This window comes from Arvicola amphibius, chromosome 1 (assembly GCF_903992535.2).
Source record: "Arvicola amphibius chromosome 1, mArvAmp1.2, whole genome shotgun sequence".
Classification (NCBI taxonomy): Eukaryota; Metazoa; Chordata; class Mammalia; order Rodentia; family Cricetidae; genus Arvicola; species Arvicola amphibius.
Genome location: NC_052047.1, coordinates 178,627,171 through 178,646,319, shown reverse-complemented (window position 1 = coordinate 178,646,319; position 19,149 = coordinate 178,627,171). Strand labels below are relative to the sequence as shown.

Sequence of the window (19,149 nt, the reverse complement as noted above, 5' to 3'; positions counted from 1 at the left end):
GACATTTTAGGAAAAAATCCTTTCAAAGAAGTTTTTGCCTCACATACAGTAATTTTACTTAACTATAGGTCTCACAATGACATTTTCATGCCTGTATATCTGTGAGTTCGAGACCAGCCTGGTCTACAAGAGCTAGCTCCAGGACAGGCTCTAAAGCCGCAGAGAAACCCTGTCTCGAAAAAAACAAAACAAAACAAAAAAAAAACAAATAATATATGTTGCTCATCCCCAAACCACTCACTCTCTTTTACCCTTCACCTACTGGCTGTCCCTTCTTTATTAGTCCTCCTTCATGTCTTGTTTTTTTGTTTTTGTTGGTGGTCCAATGAGTGTAATTGTGGTTACTTACAGAGCACGGTGAGGGATTATTTATAGATGCATGGGTAACACCTAGAAATCTTGAGGAAGGTAGAGGGCCTCATGTGTCTCCCCCACTCTCACAATAATGGAATGTTCACTTATCTAGTGCAGGTTTTCAAGTAATCACAACTGCTGAGCATTCAAGAGTATATAGTAGCCGTGTCCTGCTCACAGGACAGCATTACACAACATACCATGCAACCTCTGGATCCTAATCCTTTTCCCGCTTTCTTGTTGATGTTCCCTGGGCCTTGGAGGGGTAAGACAGGTGCCCTGTGCAGAGCTGAGCACTCAAAGCTGATTATTCTCAGCACTTTGACCAGTTTAAGTCTCTGCAGTAATCATCTCTCACTGCAAAAAAAAGTTGACCACAGCACCATTCGCTTAGTGTTACTATATGCATATTATGACATCATGTTATTATGTTAGGAGATATCTTTGATGTCGGATACTAATTCTGCGTATGAGACACAATGGATGACACTTTTTCTAAAGTCCTTTTAAAATAGTTTTTCCAGACACAGCAGGGCTGATACACTGTGAACGTACAGAGACTATGACAGCATACATAAGACCAGCACAGGTTCAAACTAGAGAGGGGAAATGGGTACAAAGTCCTGATCCTAAGCAAGAAGCTATTTGTAATTGAGAACCGAGTACAGAGAGTGAGGCAGTTCATCTGCACAGGGTCCCTCACCTGCCCGTCTGGCTGGTGTGGCCTGCCCTGAGCAGTGGAAGTCTGCCAGAGTTGGGGGCAGGGCCCAGCAGTGGGGCAGAAGGTGAGGTGGGCGGTATATGTAAGTGATAGCTGCTGTGGCAGGGAAAATCCATTGTCTTCAGAGAGTCATGCCTTTTCTCTAAGAGAGAGAGAATATGAAGTGGGGTGGGTGGAGGGGGGTCTCTTGTAGGAGCTGAAGGAGGAACAATATAACCAAAATACATTGTATGAAAAATTTTAAAAATAAATTATTGGCCGGGCGGTGGTGGCGCACGCCTTTAATCCCAGCACTCGGGAGGCAGAGGCAGGCGGATCTCTGAGTTCGAGGCCAGCCTGGTCTACAAGAGCTAGTTCCAGGACAGGTTCTAGAAATATAAACTACAGGGAAACCCTGTCTCGAAAAACCAAAAAAAAAAAACCACACAAAAAAACAAATTATTGTTAAAATATTTTCAACTCTCAAACATTTTAATATAATTGTTAAAATATTTTCAACTCTCAAACATTTTAATATAATTTGAGGTATAATGTTAGATTATTTTCTTCATATTTCCTATATATAGCAAGGGGTATACAGAACATGAGAAATCATAATTAAAATAGAGTAACAATATAGTCACACAGATTCAGAAGCTCGGTGATATATGTTTTTCTCTTTTAGGATTATGCCAAGAATGTTCCTTTAAATTAAATTTTCATCACAGGTAATTTTTTCTTTTAAAATACTATTTTTAATATTTAGTAATTTGGACCATACTCATTTTATTGTTCTGTCTAAATCTCAATTGGAAAGTGGATTTAGTTTATTGTTTAGAAAATAGAACATTATTGTGTGTCATGGAACCGGACGTCCACTCTACCATGATCCAGAAGCAGTTTTGTATGTGAACATCTGTGTGGGGCAAAGATGCCCTTTAGGAGTGTTGTTAGTTTGGAGCCGATGGCCAGACACTGTAATATTCTTAGAAGTGATATTATAAAGCAGTCTACATAGAATGGGTCTTAGAACTTTTAAAGTTCAAAAGTTATTGCGTGCATGCAGGTGAGTTCTGAAGCCAGAGGCAGACATTGATTGTTGTGCTGTCCGGCTTTCTCAGCATTGCTCACTTAAGACAAGGCCTCTCACTGAACCTGGAGATTGCCATTTCTGACTAGTTTGACTGGCAGGCCATGGTGATTCTCCAGTCTCTGGTCTCAGCCTTCCTGCCTCTTAACCCCAAGATTATTAGTGGACATGGTCACACTGACATTTGACATTGACATGGATTCTTAGGATTCAAATTCAGATCCTCAAGTTTGTACTGAAGACTCTTTCACGCTCTGAACCATCTCTCCAATCCTCCTTGTTACTTTTAAACAGTCTTTTAAATAGAGTTTCTCAGTGATATAAACGTCATTGGTAAGTCAGGCTCCTGTTACGTCATCTGGACTGTGTCTGCCTTGTTGAGTTAGGCAGGAGCACCACTGGCCTGTACCATGCACACATAGGAGATCATTGACCTCCGTGTTATTGGTTTCATGTTGTTGTTATTTCTTTATTGTTCTTGTTCTGTTTGTCTTGTTTTTGAGGCAGGCTAGCCTTCAATAATAATGTATCTGAGGCTAGCCTCAAATTTGTGATTCTCCTGTCTCAGACTCTTGTATGCTGGGGTTACAGGTATATACTCCCACACCTGGCTTAAAATAGGTTTTATTATAGGCATTTCTATATAGTGTTTTAGCTGCTACAAATAAGTAATAAATTCTTAAAGTCAGCAGGATGTTTTGTTACATGGGCAGCCAGCCCTAACCTTCATTTCCTCTTTCTGTCAGTGATGCTGAGAGAGACTGAAAGTCTTTTGTGATTTTCCCTTTTGAGTGTCATCAAATTTGAAATGACTTTGATAAAAGAAAAACTATGATTAACTGCTCTGACAGCATGATAGCACCAGCACGGGTGTCTCAGTCAGGAGTCTGCGAGAAACATTGGAGAGCTTTTTTCACGTGTTTCCTTCTTAAGCAATTAAAATTAATTGCTTTTCACCTATTGTACTGACTAAATTGTAAGAAGAGGTAAAGCCAGAACAATAAAAAGGCAAATTATAAATTGTCTAATGCTGACAGGTGAGTTAAAAATAAGCACTTTCTCCACTCCAAGATCCCTTTCCTCTAGTCTGTATTCTGAGAGGAGAGTGTATTCTCACCGTGTCAGAACTGTCACAGCACTTGCTTCTCCCCGTGTTTTCTCTACTCGGTGGGTGTGGGTCACGCGCTGGCGGAGGCTGGGTAAAGCTGTCTTACTAGCTGTGTGGAGACTCACAGAATGGCTCCTATCGCTGTTCAGGCTTTATTATCTTACAGAATTATCTTAACTTGTATATTGACCTGAAATATTTACATACTCATTCAAGGTTCTTTATTATATAAATTATATGTACTTTAACTTTTTTAATTTGTTGAATTGTTGAATTTTTTATAAAATAAGTTGAAAAAATAAACTTCAATATTGTGTTGTTTAACATAAAGGAGAAAAGAAATCAAGTCAAAAAAAAGGAAGACTAAGACCAAGATTGAGTGTGATGATTCACCACGTAAGAAATCCAGATCATCTTCTTCAGAGGCCTCCAAGGGGACGGATGAAGGTAAAGGAGGTTTAAGAGCGTCTCATTCCGAGTATGAAATGCAGTCTCTGCGGTGCTGATCAGAGTCTCGCTGGTGGTGCAGTAGAATTGTGTTTTGTAGTAAGAAAAGGGAAGTGGTTGAGAAATCATACGTAAATTTATCGTCACTTACAGTTTTAAGACCAGAGTTGGCTTTGATTCCTTTTGGGCAGGTACAACATATCACATGATACTGCAAGCAGTGTCAGTTCCTGGTGTTTCCAGTTTCCTGTGTTACCTGGAGGACACACCGACTCTTTGAGCTTACTTTCTCCGTGTATGTTGGGTGATGCGAACACCCACCTCCATATTTGTTAAGCTCAACAGAGTCAAAATGAGAATGTGAAGGCACCCAGAACTGTAAAGCAGCTTTACAGTGGGTCACTCATCTAAAGTCATGATTGTATACTTAGCATACGGGACTATAAGAAAAACTGAGATAATTTGTTAAAGAATTTGACTAATGCCTGCCATGTAATTAGCTATTGTAAAGGTTACTTCTAATTGCTATTTCAGCATCACTAGTTAATTGTCTATAACTTCTGCTGCATCAAACTAGGTGGGCAATGCAAGATTCAACTAAATTTAAACTAATGTTATATAAGATTTGGACAGAAGAGGGCTCCCTTGCTCTAGATAAGAAGATAGTTGGCTGAGGTGCATTCTTGAATGCATTTTTCCTTCTTGCGTATATAGTACATAGTATTGCTGGGTTGGAGTGGATGGTTAGTAGAAGAACTGTTATCCTGTTCCTTATTGAGAGTTGACATTTGAACCTGAAAGTATTTTCATGTCCTCCTTAATTATTTCCTAACTCCAAAGTAAATCTTAATTAATAAATGTGAAAATATCATTTGAGTTTAAAATTTTTTATTTATGCGAATATAGTAATATACCACTTGAAAATTTGGTTATATTCATTATTGCATTAATAATGTTGTTACCTTTTGTTGTAATTATATCATGTAATCATTCAATTAAGGAAGAGCTCATCTCTACCTAGACCTTCTTAATTTGGCATAAGCTTTAATAATATTTAATAATATTTAAACATCACAGTTGCATATGGCATTGGCACTGCTTATTTATCCAAAATAATATTTTAATAATATTTTAATAATATTTAAACATCACAGTTGCATATGGCATTGGCACTGCTTATTTATCCAAACCTAGATATCCTTTCCCCGTCATGTGAGACTGTATCCTTTATAGCTTCATGTTAGCATCATAGAGAGTGCTATTGAGTGAGTGGCTGGGCAGACAACTGAAGCCCACGTGGATGGATGTGGAGAATAGTGAATGTGTAGAGAGGGAAGTAAGACGACAGCTTGTATGTGAAGAGCGGTTGCTTTTGCAAATAAGGAAGAACAAAATCCTTAAATATAGATTCACTCTCTTGGCCAAAGATTCAAGATCGTCTCTCCCCATTTCCCTTTCTCTCAGCTACCTCACCCTTCAGTTTCAGTTCAGCTCAGCTGGAAAAGCCCTTCTTAAGACCGCCTATCTCACTTCCCCAGACTAGGAATGCACAGAACCCTTGAAATAATTCATTTCTATGAGAAGGGTTTGTGTGACTGTTTAACTCACCCCCATTTCTAACACTGCAGGCATTTAGTGGATGTTAGGTGAGGGAGTCCTTCGGTGAATTCATAGTTGGAGAAACTCCAGAAATCAGTCCCAGATTCATAATCAAAATGTTCTGGAGTTCTTGCTTTTCGAACTACAGTGTTCTGACCAGCGGTGTTGATCAGTTGTATGCTGGTCTGAAGTCACTGTCTGAGAGCTCTGCCCTGTGACCTGTGTTGGTTCTGGCTTTGCTTCAGTGTCTCAGGGAAGAGGAACCCAGCCCACCTACAGTAGCCCTTCACATTTCAGATGGTCGTGTTTGCTAGAGCTTCCCCCTGCCGTGTGGCCCAGCCTACACTTCCCAGTTTGGTTGTGCTGATGTCAGGAGGCCCACGGTTAGCCTCGCCTTTCCACCTACACTGGGCACTTCCATGCCTCTACTCTGCGCTCTTGACCCCTTTGCCTCTGAAAGACAAACACTTAGGCTTCTTAGCCCTCTGCAGTTTTGTTAGGGTGTCATTCTGTCACCTCTGCTTTTTATTTCGTCACCCTCCAGAAATGTCTCCCAGAGGAGTCTGTAGAGTGGTCATTTAAGGTATAGATAGATGGCGGTGGTGGCACACACCTTTAGTCCCAGCACTCGGGAAGCAGAGGCAAAGGGATCTCTGAGTTTGAGGCCAGTCTGGTCTACAGAGGTAGTTCTAGGATGGCGACGGCTACACAAAGAAACCCTGTCTCCAAAAACAAAAATACACACACACGATGTGTACCTTTCCCTTCTTGTCTCCCTCAGTAGTTACTGCTGAAAAGCTGTGCTTTAATAGCCCCCGTGGCTGGACAAGGTTGGCTACGGTGTGGCTCAGTGGTGGAGCACTTGCTTTGCAGCTCCAACACTTAACCGCCCCTTTGTCTATGACCTTGGAAAAAATTCTGTGGAAATGTATATTTGTACACTGTTCAGTGGAAGGGCTGAACATCTCCACAAGGAAAAAGCAATATTATTATTATTATCAATTTTCAGCCTGTGAAGTATTTTTAAGTCATGTGAGACTTTTCCTAGGCTCTCAGATTTTAAGTTTTATGTTAGCTATCCCAGGCTTTATGAGCACATAAGGCGATCTATCTAAAAGGACCTAACATTTTAATTAAGGAGATAAGATTAAGAGACCTGAAAGATTAGAAAGTAGTAAGCGTGCGTTCGTTTGTTTGTTTGTTTGTTTGTTTGTTTGTTTTTGAGCATAAGAAAAACAAATTTGTGAAGAATTTATGGTTTTTTCTACAACTGTCAATACCACCCAAAGATGATGCTTGGTAAAATGATGCTGTTTTCCTTTCAGGACATTCATCCTCAAAAAAGCCAGAAGATTCTAGAAACAGTAAGTATCAAGCTTTTCTTTCTCAAATAGCAATATGTAGATTCAAAGCATTTGTAATTTGTGTTTTTTGTTTGTTTCCTACTCTGATGGGAATTATATTTGTTTTTGTACAACATGAGAAGAATCATAAAGGACAAAAAGTGAACATTAATTCTTCAGTTAAAAACAATTTGAAGTTTCTTATTTTAATTATAGAAAGCACCAGAATCTTTTCAGTAATTATCATTCATAAACATTTCAGTTTCACACTGCAGAGTGTGCAGGAGGAGACAGGGATACAGTTGGAGTGGGGAAGGAAAGGCAGTTGAGACTTAAGAGGTTCCTCACTGTACCTGAGTCTGAGCGGCCCTGTGGCTCTGGACTGGAGGAGCCGCCGCTGTGGATGGTGCTTCAGTTTTACCACTTACAGTGAAGCAGTGGTTTTACCCAGTGACTGCTACAGATCCTTTATTTCCCTTGAAATACACCCCAAGTGTGCACAATGACTTACAAAAGGTGTATAAGGTTGTTTAAAATTCGTGATGCAGGAATAATGGGAAACAAGGTAGAATAGCAGAATAAAGGTGGAGGCAAAGGTGTGTCCTTTACCAAAGCATGTCACATGACTGCAAAGGCAGGTCACATGACTGCAAAGGCAGACCACGGCTCTGTCACTGTTCTACCCATAGCTAAAGCAAGTAATGAAATCGCCAGCAGAATAGCAGTGCCATTGTCAAATGATAAAGAGACCTCAGTGTGTATTTAGCTTTTTCCTGGAAGCTTTGAGGGAAGAATCTCCTGTAGGATTATAAAAGGGAACATACATTTATAGGGTTTTTTTTAAAATCTTCTGTCTGTGATAGAGAAAACTAGTTTTATTTTTTAAATTGTAAAGGTTTATTTTTATTATTTTTTAAGTTATATATGTGAGTATATCCACTTAAGTGCAGGTGCCATTGAAGTGCAGAAGAGGGCACTGGCCCCCTTGGAGCTGGAGTTCTAGATGGTTGTGAGCTGCTGAAAGTGGGCACTGGGAACCAAACCCAGGGCCTCTGAAAGAGCGGCACTCTACCACTGAGCCGCCGCTCCAGTGTTGCCCCCTCCCTGCATTTTTAAAATATTTCTTTTTATTGCTTAAAATTTTTAATGTATTTATTTTGAGACAAGGTCAAACTATTCTTGAATTCATGATCCTTCTGTCTCAGTCTTCCAAATTTCTAGAAGTAGGCACTCTGTCCAGCGAGAGGACATCCATCTGTGGTGAGTTAAGCTCTAGGCTATTCACTAGGTCCCCTGGGAACCAGAGAACTCAAGGAAATTATTCAAGGCTAAGTACTTACTGTCAAAGACAGGGTTAGATTCAAGTCTGTAGTATCTAACACAGTACCTTTTTGCTCTTTGGTCCATTATTGATGAGTTAATATAGGTGTAGCCCTATTATTTACATTGTAAGTTTGACAGAATGGATAGATAGGGAGGTAGATAGATAGATAGACAGACAGATCCATCTTAAATGATTGATCTGTCCATGTCTTGCTTCTTTTGTAGAATGGGTGTGTAAACAGGCCAGCTTCATTGAATTATTATGAAAAGAGAAGACACCCACGCACAAGGCCTGTGCTGTACACAAAGGAAGTCCTTGATACCCTGTAGTTCTGTTGCAATGCCAGGAAAAAGAAAAATGCCAGACGTTAAACAGAGTCTGTATTTGCTCTCTAGAATTGATCAGATCAAAAGTTAATACCTGTCGTTTATTATAGTTACTGCAGACATTCACCATTTCATCAGTGGAGTGAGTTTTTAGTTACCATATATATCCATTCAGGAAAACCCAAAGTATTTAAGTACCGTACACTAAGGAGAACGTCAGAGGTTTGAGTAGATCAAACACAGAGCAGCCAGTGTGAAATTGTGATCTGGGAAGAATGCTGGCGCAACTGCAGATGTTTAGTTTGGAGGAAGATGAAGGAGTGAGAGGAGGTAAGGGGAGGATGAGGTCGTAGAAATTGGAGGCGTTTGGAGGCTGTTACTATATGGGAGATTTATGTTTGGTGATTGGTCACAGAACTAGAGTCTATAGATAAAAATGGCCTGAAGACATATTTTTGCCTCTGTTTAAGAAAAACTGCCATTTGGAATTATCTGACAAAAGGAATAGAGGAAGTGAGCTGTCTCGGGAGACAGACTGCACGCTGCATGTTATCAGAAGTATTACAATGAATGGGTTCATTTTGGAGGTAGAGTTGAATGAAAATACTCACAGAAACCAATAAAGGCTGTTGCTGCCAAGCCTGATGACCTGGGTTCGATCCTCAGAGCTCACATGTCCTCTGACCTGATTACTGCAAAACACTCAACAGTGATGCTGTAAGGATGTCATTGTGTATCAGCCCTTGTCAGTCCTGAGCAGTACTCTTTGTCACCCCTGCTGGTTGGTGTTTGTAGTGACTGTCACCCTCAGGGAACCAGGAAGTTTTAGATTCATAGAGTAGAAGGGACTTTACAAATCATTTAGTCTAGTCTATGCATTTGTTTCCTGAGGCATTTTAAGGTGAGTTAACTTTTTAAAAGTAAAATTGCATTATCTGGTATCAGGGAATTGATGTACAGGGCCTGATTAGTAGTCCAGTTGGTACAGTGCTTCCATGAAACAAGAGAAACTAAACTCAGTCCTCAGAGCCCACTTTAAAAACTGGGCTAAGGTCAGCTCAGTGGGTAAAGGTGCTTGCCACCAACCTGACAGTTTTAATCCCTGGAATCTGCATGGCAGTGGGAGAGAACTGACGTCCACTGCTTGTTGTTTGCTCTCCATACCATATGTGCATAGGTAAGTGTAAAGAGAAATGCTCAGGTGTGGTACCACACACTTTCAGTCTTCCTGCTGGGGAGGTGGGGACAGGCAGATCTCTGGGTCCTTGTCAGCCAGACTTACCTGCTTAGTGAGTTGAAGGCCAAAGAAAAACCCTTACTCAAAAACAAGGTGGACATGTTACCCAAGGAACAGCACTGACCTCTGGCCTCTGTGCATTTCCATGCATGCACACACACACACAGAGCTATACTCACCACACACATAGACGAATACACTCACACAAAGGAAATCGGTGAGAGGAAGCTGACTTGTGGAAAATATTCTTGGAAGGGAACAAGAGTCAGCAACAGCAGTTTATAGTGTAAAACTTTTTTTAAATCAGCTGCTAGGTTTGGAAGGCCCTGTAGATTCTGTTCTCCTACATCTTAACAGTAATGCCAGAGAGATGACTTTATTAGGCATAATATTTTCTATTATTTCTGATCTCAGTGAGTGGAAGATTTTATTCTTTCTTCCCGTGTGATCTGCTCAGGATACTGGGAATGTAGTGATGCTGTCACGGAGCAGAGATCTCTCTCCGAGACTTCTTAGTTTCATCACCGTGTGCACACAGCTCATCAGACTGCGCCCTCCCCTGCTGTTTGTTAAAATCGGTGCCACAACAGACTCAGTTAGGATCAAAGTTCAGGCATACACATTGATTCAAGGATCAGAGTTCAGCGGGTAAAAGGCTAGCACCACCGTGGCAAATCAATGCTGCTTTATTTTTGTACTGTGCTGTGCTTTGCTGTGCTGTGCTGTGTTGTGCTGAGCCGAGGGACGTTCTGTACTGGCAAGCCAAATCTGGGTGAAGTCAGAACCTCAGTGTTAACTCCTCCGGGGGGATTATCTCTTGCAGCGTCATTCTTGACTTAGGATCTGTAAAGAGCATGTTGTGTTAGAGTGAGCACATGAGAGACCCAGCCTCTGTGTAAAACAGCAGTTGCCTTACGAAAAAACATGTGCCAGACTTTTATAAAAATGATGCTTATTGCTTTAATTATAACAGCTGTTCAAAAGAGTGGAAACTGAGTAACCTTTCTTCTGGAGGAAAGCCCGGCCCTATAGCTGCTTTAGAGCGCATGTTTGGTGGCCAGTGCTTTTAGAATTTGATATTTTATTTGGAATAGGTAAGTGCCTAGATAAATGCAGACAGAAATGTGCACCGTGCAACAAGAGAAACAATTCAGCTGGGCTGTGGTCCCACTGTGGAGGCCTTGCTGGCATTTTTTAAGACCCTGGGTTTAATCACTATCACTGACCGCCTCGATAAAAAGAAAAAAAAGAAAACAGCCTAAATTCCCACCATTCAGGAATTGAAGATTGGTTAATCAAAATTTATATAGCTGTTTTTCTTTTGTTTGTTTTTTTGTTTGCTTGCTTGCTTAAAACTTTCATGGGACTAGAGAGATGGCTCTGTGCTTGAAGCATATAGTGGTCTACAGAGGACCCAAGTTCAATTGCCAAGACCTTTGTTGGGACATCTGACACGTCAGGCTTCTGTAGGAACCTGTGCACACATGTGCATCATTAAAAATAAAAATAAATTCTTTAAAAAAAATCTTAATTATAAAAAACCTTTGACATATTTATATATAGTCAAAGAAAACTGTGCTATCTCAAATCTTTTATAGTTATAGAAAATATACACAGTACAATCCAGTTTATTTAAAAATGTGTATGTTATGTGTCATACACATAATTTTGTGTATAAATAAATTTGTAAGGGCCAACCAGACTTAAGTAATGATCATATTACCTGTAAGCTCGCAATAACTTCCTCTGTACTTTAAACATTTCCAAATCACTCTTATTTTAGACAGTGAGCACTTATTACCACTAAATAGTAAAAAACAATATATTCCTCTTTAAAAATACTAAAAAGTAGACCTCAAATGAATCACCTAATATTCAACTAAAATTTATTCAGTGTTGGATAACGTACAGACAAACCACCCATGATTAAATTGGTGACTCCTCTCCAGTGACAACCGTTGGTCTAAGGAGCTGTTCTTAACTGTTGGTCCTAATCCAGACATGGTCGCTATGTAAATCTTAATTTCATTTCTGTTCTATGACCAAGGAAATAACTAAATCAGCTGCTAGTTTTGTTTAGTGTAACATGGGGAAGGTGTTCATAAGATGCCCTTTTTGCTGAGACTCTGGTATTTCTTGTATTGTTTAATTTTTAAATTATTGTATCTGGAGGGATAACTTAAATTTCCAGGGAATTGTAGAAACTGCTGTTAAATTGAAAGTTAATTTAATTGCACTGGTAAATGATTCAAAATGTGTTATCTTAAAACAAAACACAAACATTTTCTTCTAAATGAGCAGGAAACACTGATGAGGACGACAGTACTTCAGAGTCAGAGCTCTGGAAGGGTCCCCTGCCAGAGACAGATGGAAAGTCACAGTAAGTGCTAAATTCGTAGATGCTCCCTTTTGCGTCAGCTTAGGGGCTGTGGATACAGCTGTCCTTGGTATCAGCTAATGAAAATATTTAATGCCATGAAAATTTAGTGCCAAAGACTCCCTTCCCTGGCAAGGTAAAAGTCTATTACCAGCCATTGTTCTTGGCCGTAGAGAGCCAGTGGGCCCAGCATCAGTTCCCTGGAACAGACAGCCCTCTGTTCTTGCTTGGACTCCCTCTGAGGCGGCTGCTCACTTGCATCTAGGACAGCCTGTCCCATGATGTTACATTCTCAGGACCCATGCTGAGGAGCCCCATGAAGGTTTACACAGGTGTGGAAACCCTTGCCAGCACTCATCCCAGCCTCCCAACAACAGATAACGCGGAGCACTTGCTCTCTGCCGCTGATGACTTCAGAGCCTGGGCCGCTTGGCTGCTCGAGGCCGGCTGCAAACACTGCTGTTATTTAGCGCTCGATGCTCCTCACAGTAGTGACAGGTTCTACTCAGAGTTCTCTTCTTTCTCTTAGACATAACCCTTACCAGCTACAGGTACCAGCATTCCAATTTTAACAATTTTGAGAATAGATGATTGTTTTAGAAACTCGGAATTATTTGAATTATGAAAACATATTGATATATATATAGAATGGTCAGCTTTTATACTGAAAGTATTTTATTTTTATTAGTCTCATATAAATGTATCTTAACTTTTTACACTATTGATTTTTTATTTAGTTTTTATTATTTTGAGTACTCTTGAGTATAATCCACATTTGTACTTTTTTTTAATAGGGAAGAAGAATTTGATGATTATTTTCAGGACTTGTTTCTGTGAACTGGGAGAGAGCATCATTCCTTGGTGAGGAAGTGTACCGTGAAACTCCGTGAACTTGTCCGTGCTATTGAGTCTGGACACCAGGACAGACTGTTTCAGACACTTCCTCCTTCGCTCATGTAGCATCTCAGTTGCTTTTCTACAAATCTGTTTTGTCCATAGCTCTCCAGTATATGATACACTGTTTTAGGTGACATTTGAACATGAGTGATTGGCAGTAAACTGTAAATAAATTATTTCATGTCTAATATTAAATGGTTAGTGTCAAGAGTTTTTCCTTTTATCGGACAGTTGTTCACTTGCTCTATAACTGCTGGCCAGGCTTCTGTCAGGCATGAGGCACTGTGCTGAGCTGTTTCAGAAGTCATTTTGCAATCCTTTCTGAACTGTCAGAAAATAGTAAATTAGTGTCAGGTGTACTGATGTTAAATATTGTGTAAAAGTTCCTCATTTCTTAAAGGTGTTCTTCAGCTTACCACTTAAGGTGAATAAAAAGGAATCTTGATTTCTGAGGGAAATTACCTGAAATGTCCAACACCAAAGTTATTAATTAGTACTGGAATTCCTGTAGCTAAGCATTCTTACAATAAAGGTATTTTCATCATCCTGTGATAATCAGAAGATAGAGTTCTGCAAAATGAAATGCTGGGAAGACTATACATTGTTTTCCAATAGAACAATATATTTTGGAATAAATACAGTTGATGATATTAGGTTCAAGTATGAATTCAGATAATGATATAAAAATCACAGCAATCTGTTGTATGTTGGGTGTGGTTCTCAGGGGTCCATGGGAAGGAGACAGAGGCATTCTGAGAATGGTGTCTAGCCTTTCCAGCTGGAGGGGATCAGCCTCTGGCTGACTGACTCTCAGTAGCTTAGCAAAGGGCTTTTTTTTTTAATCATTAATCCAATTTACACCTTTAGCAAGTTAATTTCCATATCCCAAAACCTCTTATCTAAGCTCCCCAAAGAGACAATGCCAAATGCAAATTCCCAGCTAAGGGGCATCTATCTCCGTTTGCCAGGTTCTCCCCCAGCCAAGTTTTGCATAGGCTTTGCACCTTTAAAAAACCACCAGACAAGATTCACATAATTCAAAAGGAAAGTACTGGAGACAAAAAGGTAGCAGTCACAAAAGACAGCTTAAAACTAGGAGCTAACACCCTGGAAAGCAAACCAGCTACAAACTCTGCTGGAGCTCTGGCTACAGGTCTCTAGCACAGTGGCTGATGATGGGAGTCATATTTGAAGGCGTCTGCAAAGTCTGAGGTGATGTTTGACATCGACTCTACAGGGCTACAGTGAGGTTCTTTTGAATTTTTTTCTTGGAAACTAAGATGATACTTGAAATATTGGCTAGCTGCTTCATGCTCTGGTTCCTTACATTGTCATTTTTTTAATACTTGAGGCTCAGGCCATAGTTACTAGCACTTGCTATTCTCCCCAAGGACCCCAGTTGGGATCCCAGAACCCATGTCAGGGAGCTCACAGCTGCCTGTAACTCAAGTTTGTGTGGATCTGAAGCCTTCCTCTGGCCTTCACCAGCAGAGACACGCATGTCACATAGACTCACTCAGACACATACATATAAATAAATCTTAATATACCTTCTGACTCACTTCAAGAAAGCATATTTTTTAATTTAAAAGAAACTGTCATAAAATTCATTATTTTTGTCATATTTTGTTCTTTGATTGAACTTTATTTAGCTCATGGGGTTTCCAGGCCAGCAGTAGATATTCTGTGGATAGTCACGGGGCAGTGTTCCTGGAGGTCTTGCTGTTCTGTTACTCCAGGGCTACAGTGAGGTTCCTTTGAATACTTTTTCATGGAAACTAGACGATACTTGAAATATCGAGCAGCTGGATCATATTACAACATTAAGCACGTTTTGGACTTTTTGTCTTCGGTGCTACCTCCTAAATCTGTGGCAGCTAGTGAAAGACCAGAAAAAAAAAAAAAAAAAAAACATTATCAGCAGTCAGTGTGATAAATATTTTTATTCCAACATTCTCATGGTATCTGTGTCAGATCTATAATTAATAATACTAGCTTATAACTACTTCAAGATAACACTAGCTTATAGCAACTCCAAGGGTTTGACTGTTTACAGCCAATTTTTTATTCACAATTGGCTCACTTAAAAATAAAATTCAAGGAGCTAGCGAGATGGTCCGGTTTAGAGTACTTGTTGCTACTGCAGAGTACTCAGATTTGATTCTCAGTCCCCACGTGGTGGCTCCACTCACAACCATCGTAACTCCCATTCCAAGGGGCCCAAGCCTGATCTCTGTCCGTCAGGTGCACGCACACACAGGTAAAATGCTCATACACATAAATTGAGGGAAAAATTGAAAAATAAAAAGAACAGGGTGTGATGATACATGCCTTTAATTCCAGCACTAGGGAGGCAAAGGCAGATGGAGCTCAGTCTGAGGCATTGTGAATTCTAGGTCAGTAAAGGCTGCATGGTGTGACTCAAAAAAGTATATAGGTAACCAGGTGCCAGGTGCATTGGTACACACCTGTAATCCCAGCACTAGGAAGACAGAAACAGGCTGATCTCTGTGAGTTCTAGAGCGCTGCATAGGCTCTCTCAAAAAACAAAATAAAATGAAACTTGGTAAGCAGTTACCGTTTCTGTTTCAGTGGAATTAAACAAGTTAGACTCTGAGCTAGAGGAGCAAACACTGAAACCCAGGAGCACAATGGTCTTAATTCTCAACGAGCTCGCCAAGTAATAGACAGAAATTAGAAATATATGTATGCAAATAACGGAGAGAAGACCTGTGTCCACTCTGGGAGGAATCAGGAGGGGGTGGAGTCAAAACGACCAACATGCATTGTGCATCTACATGAAGTTCTCCAAGAATTGATACAATAAATCAATTGTATTTATACAAAAAATACAAAAAATTGATACAAAAAATAAATTTGAACATGAAGTTCTCAAAGAATGAAGACAATAAATATAGGAGCAACTTGGAAAAGGGGACGGTATCTTTCTCATCAAATTTCTTAGTCCTAGGACTTCCCCTGGACTCACAGTCTAACAGGAGAGACAGAGTAACTTTGCAAGCTTAACTAACTAGTAAAGAGCTCTGCTGCCTTCCTGAAGTGCAGCTCAGACCGTCCTGTGCGACCCCTGCAGACTGTGCATTGCAGCTGACTGCAGGCTATATACTCTAGGTCAGCTGCCTACACGGCCAGCTTCATCTGGTACTCGGGTTTCTGCCCTCTCTTGACTATACATAGACATGTTTTTACATGGTTCTGCTACCCCAAGCTTATTCCCACTTCAGTAGTTATTTTGATTGTAAGCCTAGCCTTTAACAGCTGAGCCATCCCTCCAGGCCATTCAGTAATTATTTTACATACCCTATTTTGTTTTCTTCTGTACCCACCTCTTCTCCTTCGTGTGGGTTGGGGCTTACGGTCTTGGGACCTCAGCACAGACAATCCCTTTCGAAGAAGCCTTCCTGGGCTCTTAGTATACACCCCATGCTTTCTCCAAGGCTCACCATCAGATTATACATTGGTTGCTTAATGCCCAGCTCTCCCTCAGAGGTAAGAGCTTAGAGATAAGGTCCCTGTCTTTCCCCCAAGGTCTGTCTGACACAGCCTTGTGAGAACACATACCTTGTGAGTATTCTAATGAGTGGGCTTGAAGGCACCAGAAACTCTTGTTTTTATTCTATTGAAAGGCATCTATAACTTTGGTAAGGCAAATATTCCCATTCTCAATGAACTAATTAAAATCTGAGCAAACAGTGGAGTTCTTTAAAAACACCTTCTTGCAGGGCCTCCCACCCAGAGATGGTTTCTCTGCCAATAGGAACGGTTCACAAAACTGTTAGAGCGCTAACCTCTGGAGAGATGGACATTAACATCTCAGCCTGAGGAAATGGCTCAATAGGAAAGGGCTTGCCAGCTCGGGCTCAAGGACCCGAATCGATTCTCAGTACCCTCGTGAAAAAGCTGGGCATGGCGGTACATGCTGGTCATCCCATTACTGGGGAGGTAGGAAAAGGCAGATACATAGGTCTTGCCAGCCAGCAGGCTCGGCTAAATAGGTGAGTCCCCAGGCCAGTGACAAAACCTTCCAATAACAAGGTGCACAGTTCCTCAGGCCCCCACACCAACACTCACAAACACACACATGAACATCCATGGGCAACCCACACCACCATCCCAGCATTCTGCTTTCTGCAATGCGAGGAAATGCTCTACCATTGAGCTCCAGCCCAGCCCAGCATTTTGCTATCAATATGAACCACGAACTTCTTACACTTGGATCCGCGAAGCAGGGTTCCTGCTAGCACGTACGGTCTGTATTTGTGTCATGTGACACCCACTCAGCCACCGCCACACTCACACACGCTCCAGCTAACCTTTCTCATCCGTGGCGCCTTCTTCCTGCTTTCCTGCCTCCTCTTCAGCCACCCTCACCTTGGCCTCGTACTCCTCTGCGAGGGATTTCCATTCCACTCTGTTCTTCTGAAGGCCGGTCAGCATGGGGGTAATCTCTGTGTGGAAGCGTGAGAACTCCTGCGGAGAATTTGAGGCAGGAAACTAGTTAGTCCTACAGTTGGCTTTCAGTAGTGTTCATCTGTGGAGGAGAAGCTGGGAGGTGGGCGGTGTCTGGAGCTACGGGGATGAGTCTGGGTGCTTCTGAAGCGTGGGGAAGGCAGGTGCTGTGCTCTTCCATGTCAAGGGGGCTTGTGTGTGGCTCTCGTGCATTTTATTCCACTCTGAATAAATCAAAGTCAGTGCTTAAAATACTACGGAGGAAATGGCCTAATGGCTTTCTTCATTGGTAACTTTTTTTTTTTTAACTTTTGTTTGTTTTTTAGGCAAGGTCTTGCTGTATAGCCCAAGTTGGCCTGAAACTTACCAAGATGACTTTGAACTCTGATCCCCCTGCCTCCTTAGTGCTGGGATTACAGGTATGCACCTCCACACCTGGCTCACTCTAGTTACAGTTTGAAAGGAAAAATCATCATTGAAATGATTATACAGTTCATTCGAATAATTTGTTTACATACCTTGTATACAAAAGTACAAACAAAGTCAATAAATCCCACTTGAAGTTTGGGAAGTTCATCTTTTTTGGTTCTGTCCATCATAGGCTAGAAAGAGAAGAAAGCCCTTTAAGATGGTTTCCTGCGATTTCCGGATGGTTCTGAATGCGTGACATGGAATGACAAGGTCCTTACAATCGGTTGCTGCTGCAGCACTGTCCTTTCCAAATCGCCTTGTTCCCAAAATTCATTTGCAACCAGAAGTGCTACCTGCAAAGAACAGAGGCATGGTTTGTGGTACCCACAATTAGCAGAGAGCTTTGGCCACGTTAGCAGGAGTGACATCCGAGGGTAGGATTTCCAGTTAGTGCTTGAGGTGTCGTCAAGAGAGCTGCCCTGAAGTTATAAAAGAGTTGCCACTTACAGGTTATTCTGAAACGGGGGAGGGTTTTCTTCCTACTGGAGGGTTCTGGACTATCTCTGAGAGTGTGTCTTCTATTCATATTGCCATCGCTTCTCAGTAAAGAGGAGGGCGGGAGGATGGTGAGCTGCTCACATTTTCCAATGGTCGTCTCAGCTGTGGTCATAGGTTTGCATATGATAAACACACACACACACACACATACATGCACACACACGCACACACAGAGAGAAAACATGATAAACACACACACACATACATGCACACACACGCACACACAGAGAGAAAGACTGGTATACGTGTATCTTGACAGCCCTGTGAGTATAATCAACTGTTAATTCATAATGAAAAATGAATATACCATGTGGACAGACATTTGCTAGCTACCTGACATTGGTGGAAGCCAGGCTTGCCGAGAAGGAAGAGATGGGCCATTGTCTTTCAGATGCTCGCCATGTAGTGAGAACAGTTTGCCCTCAGTGTGCCATGTACTACAACACTAATAGGCTTACTGCTGTGGATCACAGAGGGAGAAGGACCCAGACCCGTCATGCCAGAGCGGGGCTGCATTCCTGTACCACTGAGAGTGAGCAGTAGACCTAGATAAAGAGAAGGCCATGCACGGGGAGAAACAGTCTGCCCGGGTCTGATCCCAGAGCCCGGAGTCTGTGCCAGCTTGGGGTGATGGGCACTGACAGCAGGAAGGTGAGGGAGGACAGGGCAAGCCTGGGTACTGTATGGGGAGGAGGATAAACTTAGGTCTCCAGGCCGAAGCTTCCTTCTCTGTCACATTGCCATTTCTGTACACGTTTTATGAGGAGAAAGTAGACTTGGTTTTTGTTTTCATTTTTGAGACAGTGTCTTGTTATTCTGCCCAGGGCAGCCTTGAACCGACAGTTATCCTGCCTCAGGGTCTCGGGTGCTGGCATTACAGGTGTGCATCATCACACCAGCACCCCCCC

General features: G+C 41.5%; 2 protein-coding genes across 2 annotated transcripts in view; one reads left to right on the top strand and one right to left on the bottom strand.

Annotated features, from left to right (window-relative positions):
- LOC119806258 (protein FRA10AC1 homolog) overlaps window positions 1–12,997 on the top strand; it is a 30,016-nt gene extending 17,019 nt beyond the window's left edge. The window contains exons 11-15 of the mRNA XM_042054471.1: window positions 1,740–1,782; window positions 3,584–3,699; window positions 6,624–6,662; window positions 11,830–11,908; window positions 12,700–12,997. Of these exons, the coding sequence (XP_041910405.1) occupies window positions 1,740–1,782; window positions 3,584–3,699; window positions 6,624–6,662; window positions 11,830–11,908; window positions 12,700–12,742 (320 nt within the window). The 3' untranslated portion in view covers window positions 12,743–12,997. The remainder of the gene's footprint in view (window positions 1–1,739; window positions 1,783–3,583; window positions 3,700–6,623; window positions 6,663–11,829; window positions 11,909–12,699) is intronic.
- A 1,367-nt stretch (window positions 12,998–14,364) lies between these two features.
- Window positions 14,365–19,149, bottom strand: part of Pde6c (phosphodiesterase 6C) — a 47,538-nt gene continuing 42,753 nt past the window's right edge. The window contains exons 19-22 of the mRNA XM_038313653.2: window positions 17,962–18,036; window positions 17,791–17,874; window positions 17,137–17,293; window positions 14,365–14,679 (exon numbers count right to left, since the gene is read on the bottom strand). Coding sequence (XP_038169581.1) covers window positions 14,618–14,679; window positions 17,137–17,293; window positions 17,791–17,874; window positions 17,962–18,036 — 378 coding nt within the window. The 3' untranslated portion in view covers window positions 14,365–14,617. The remainder of the gene's footprint in view (window positions 14,680–17,136; window positions 17,294–17,790; window positions 17,875–17,961; window positions 18,037–19,149) is intronic.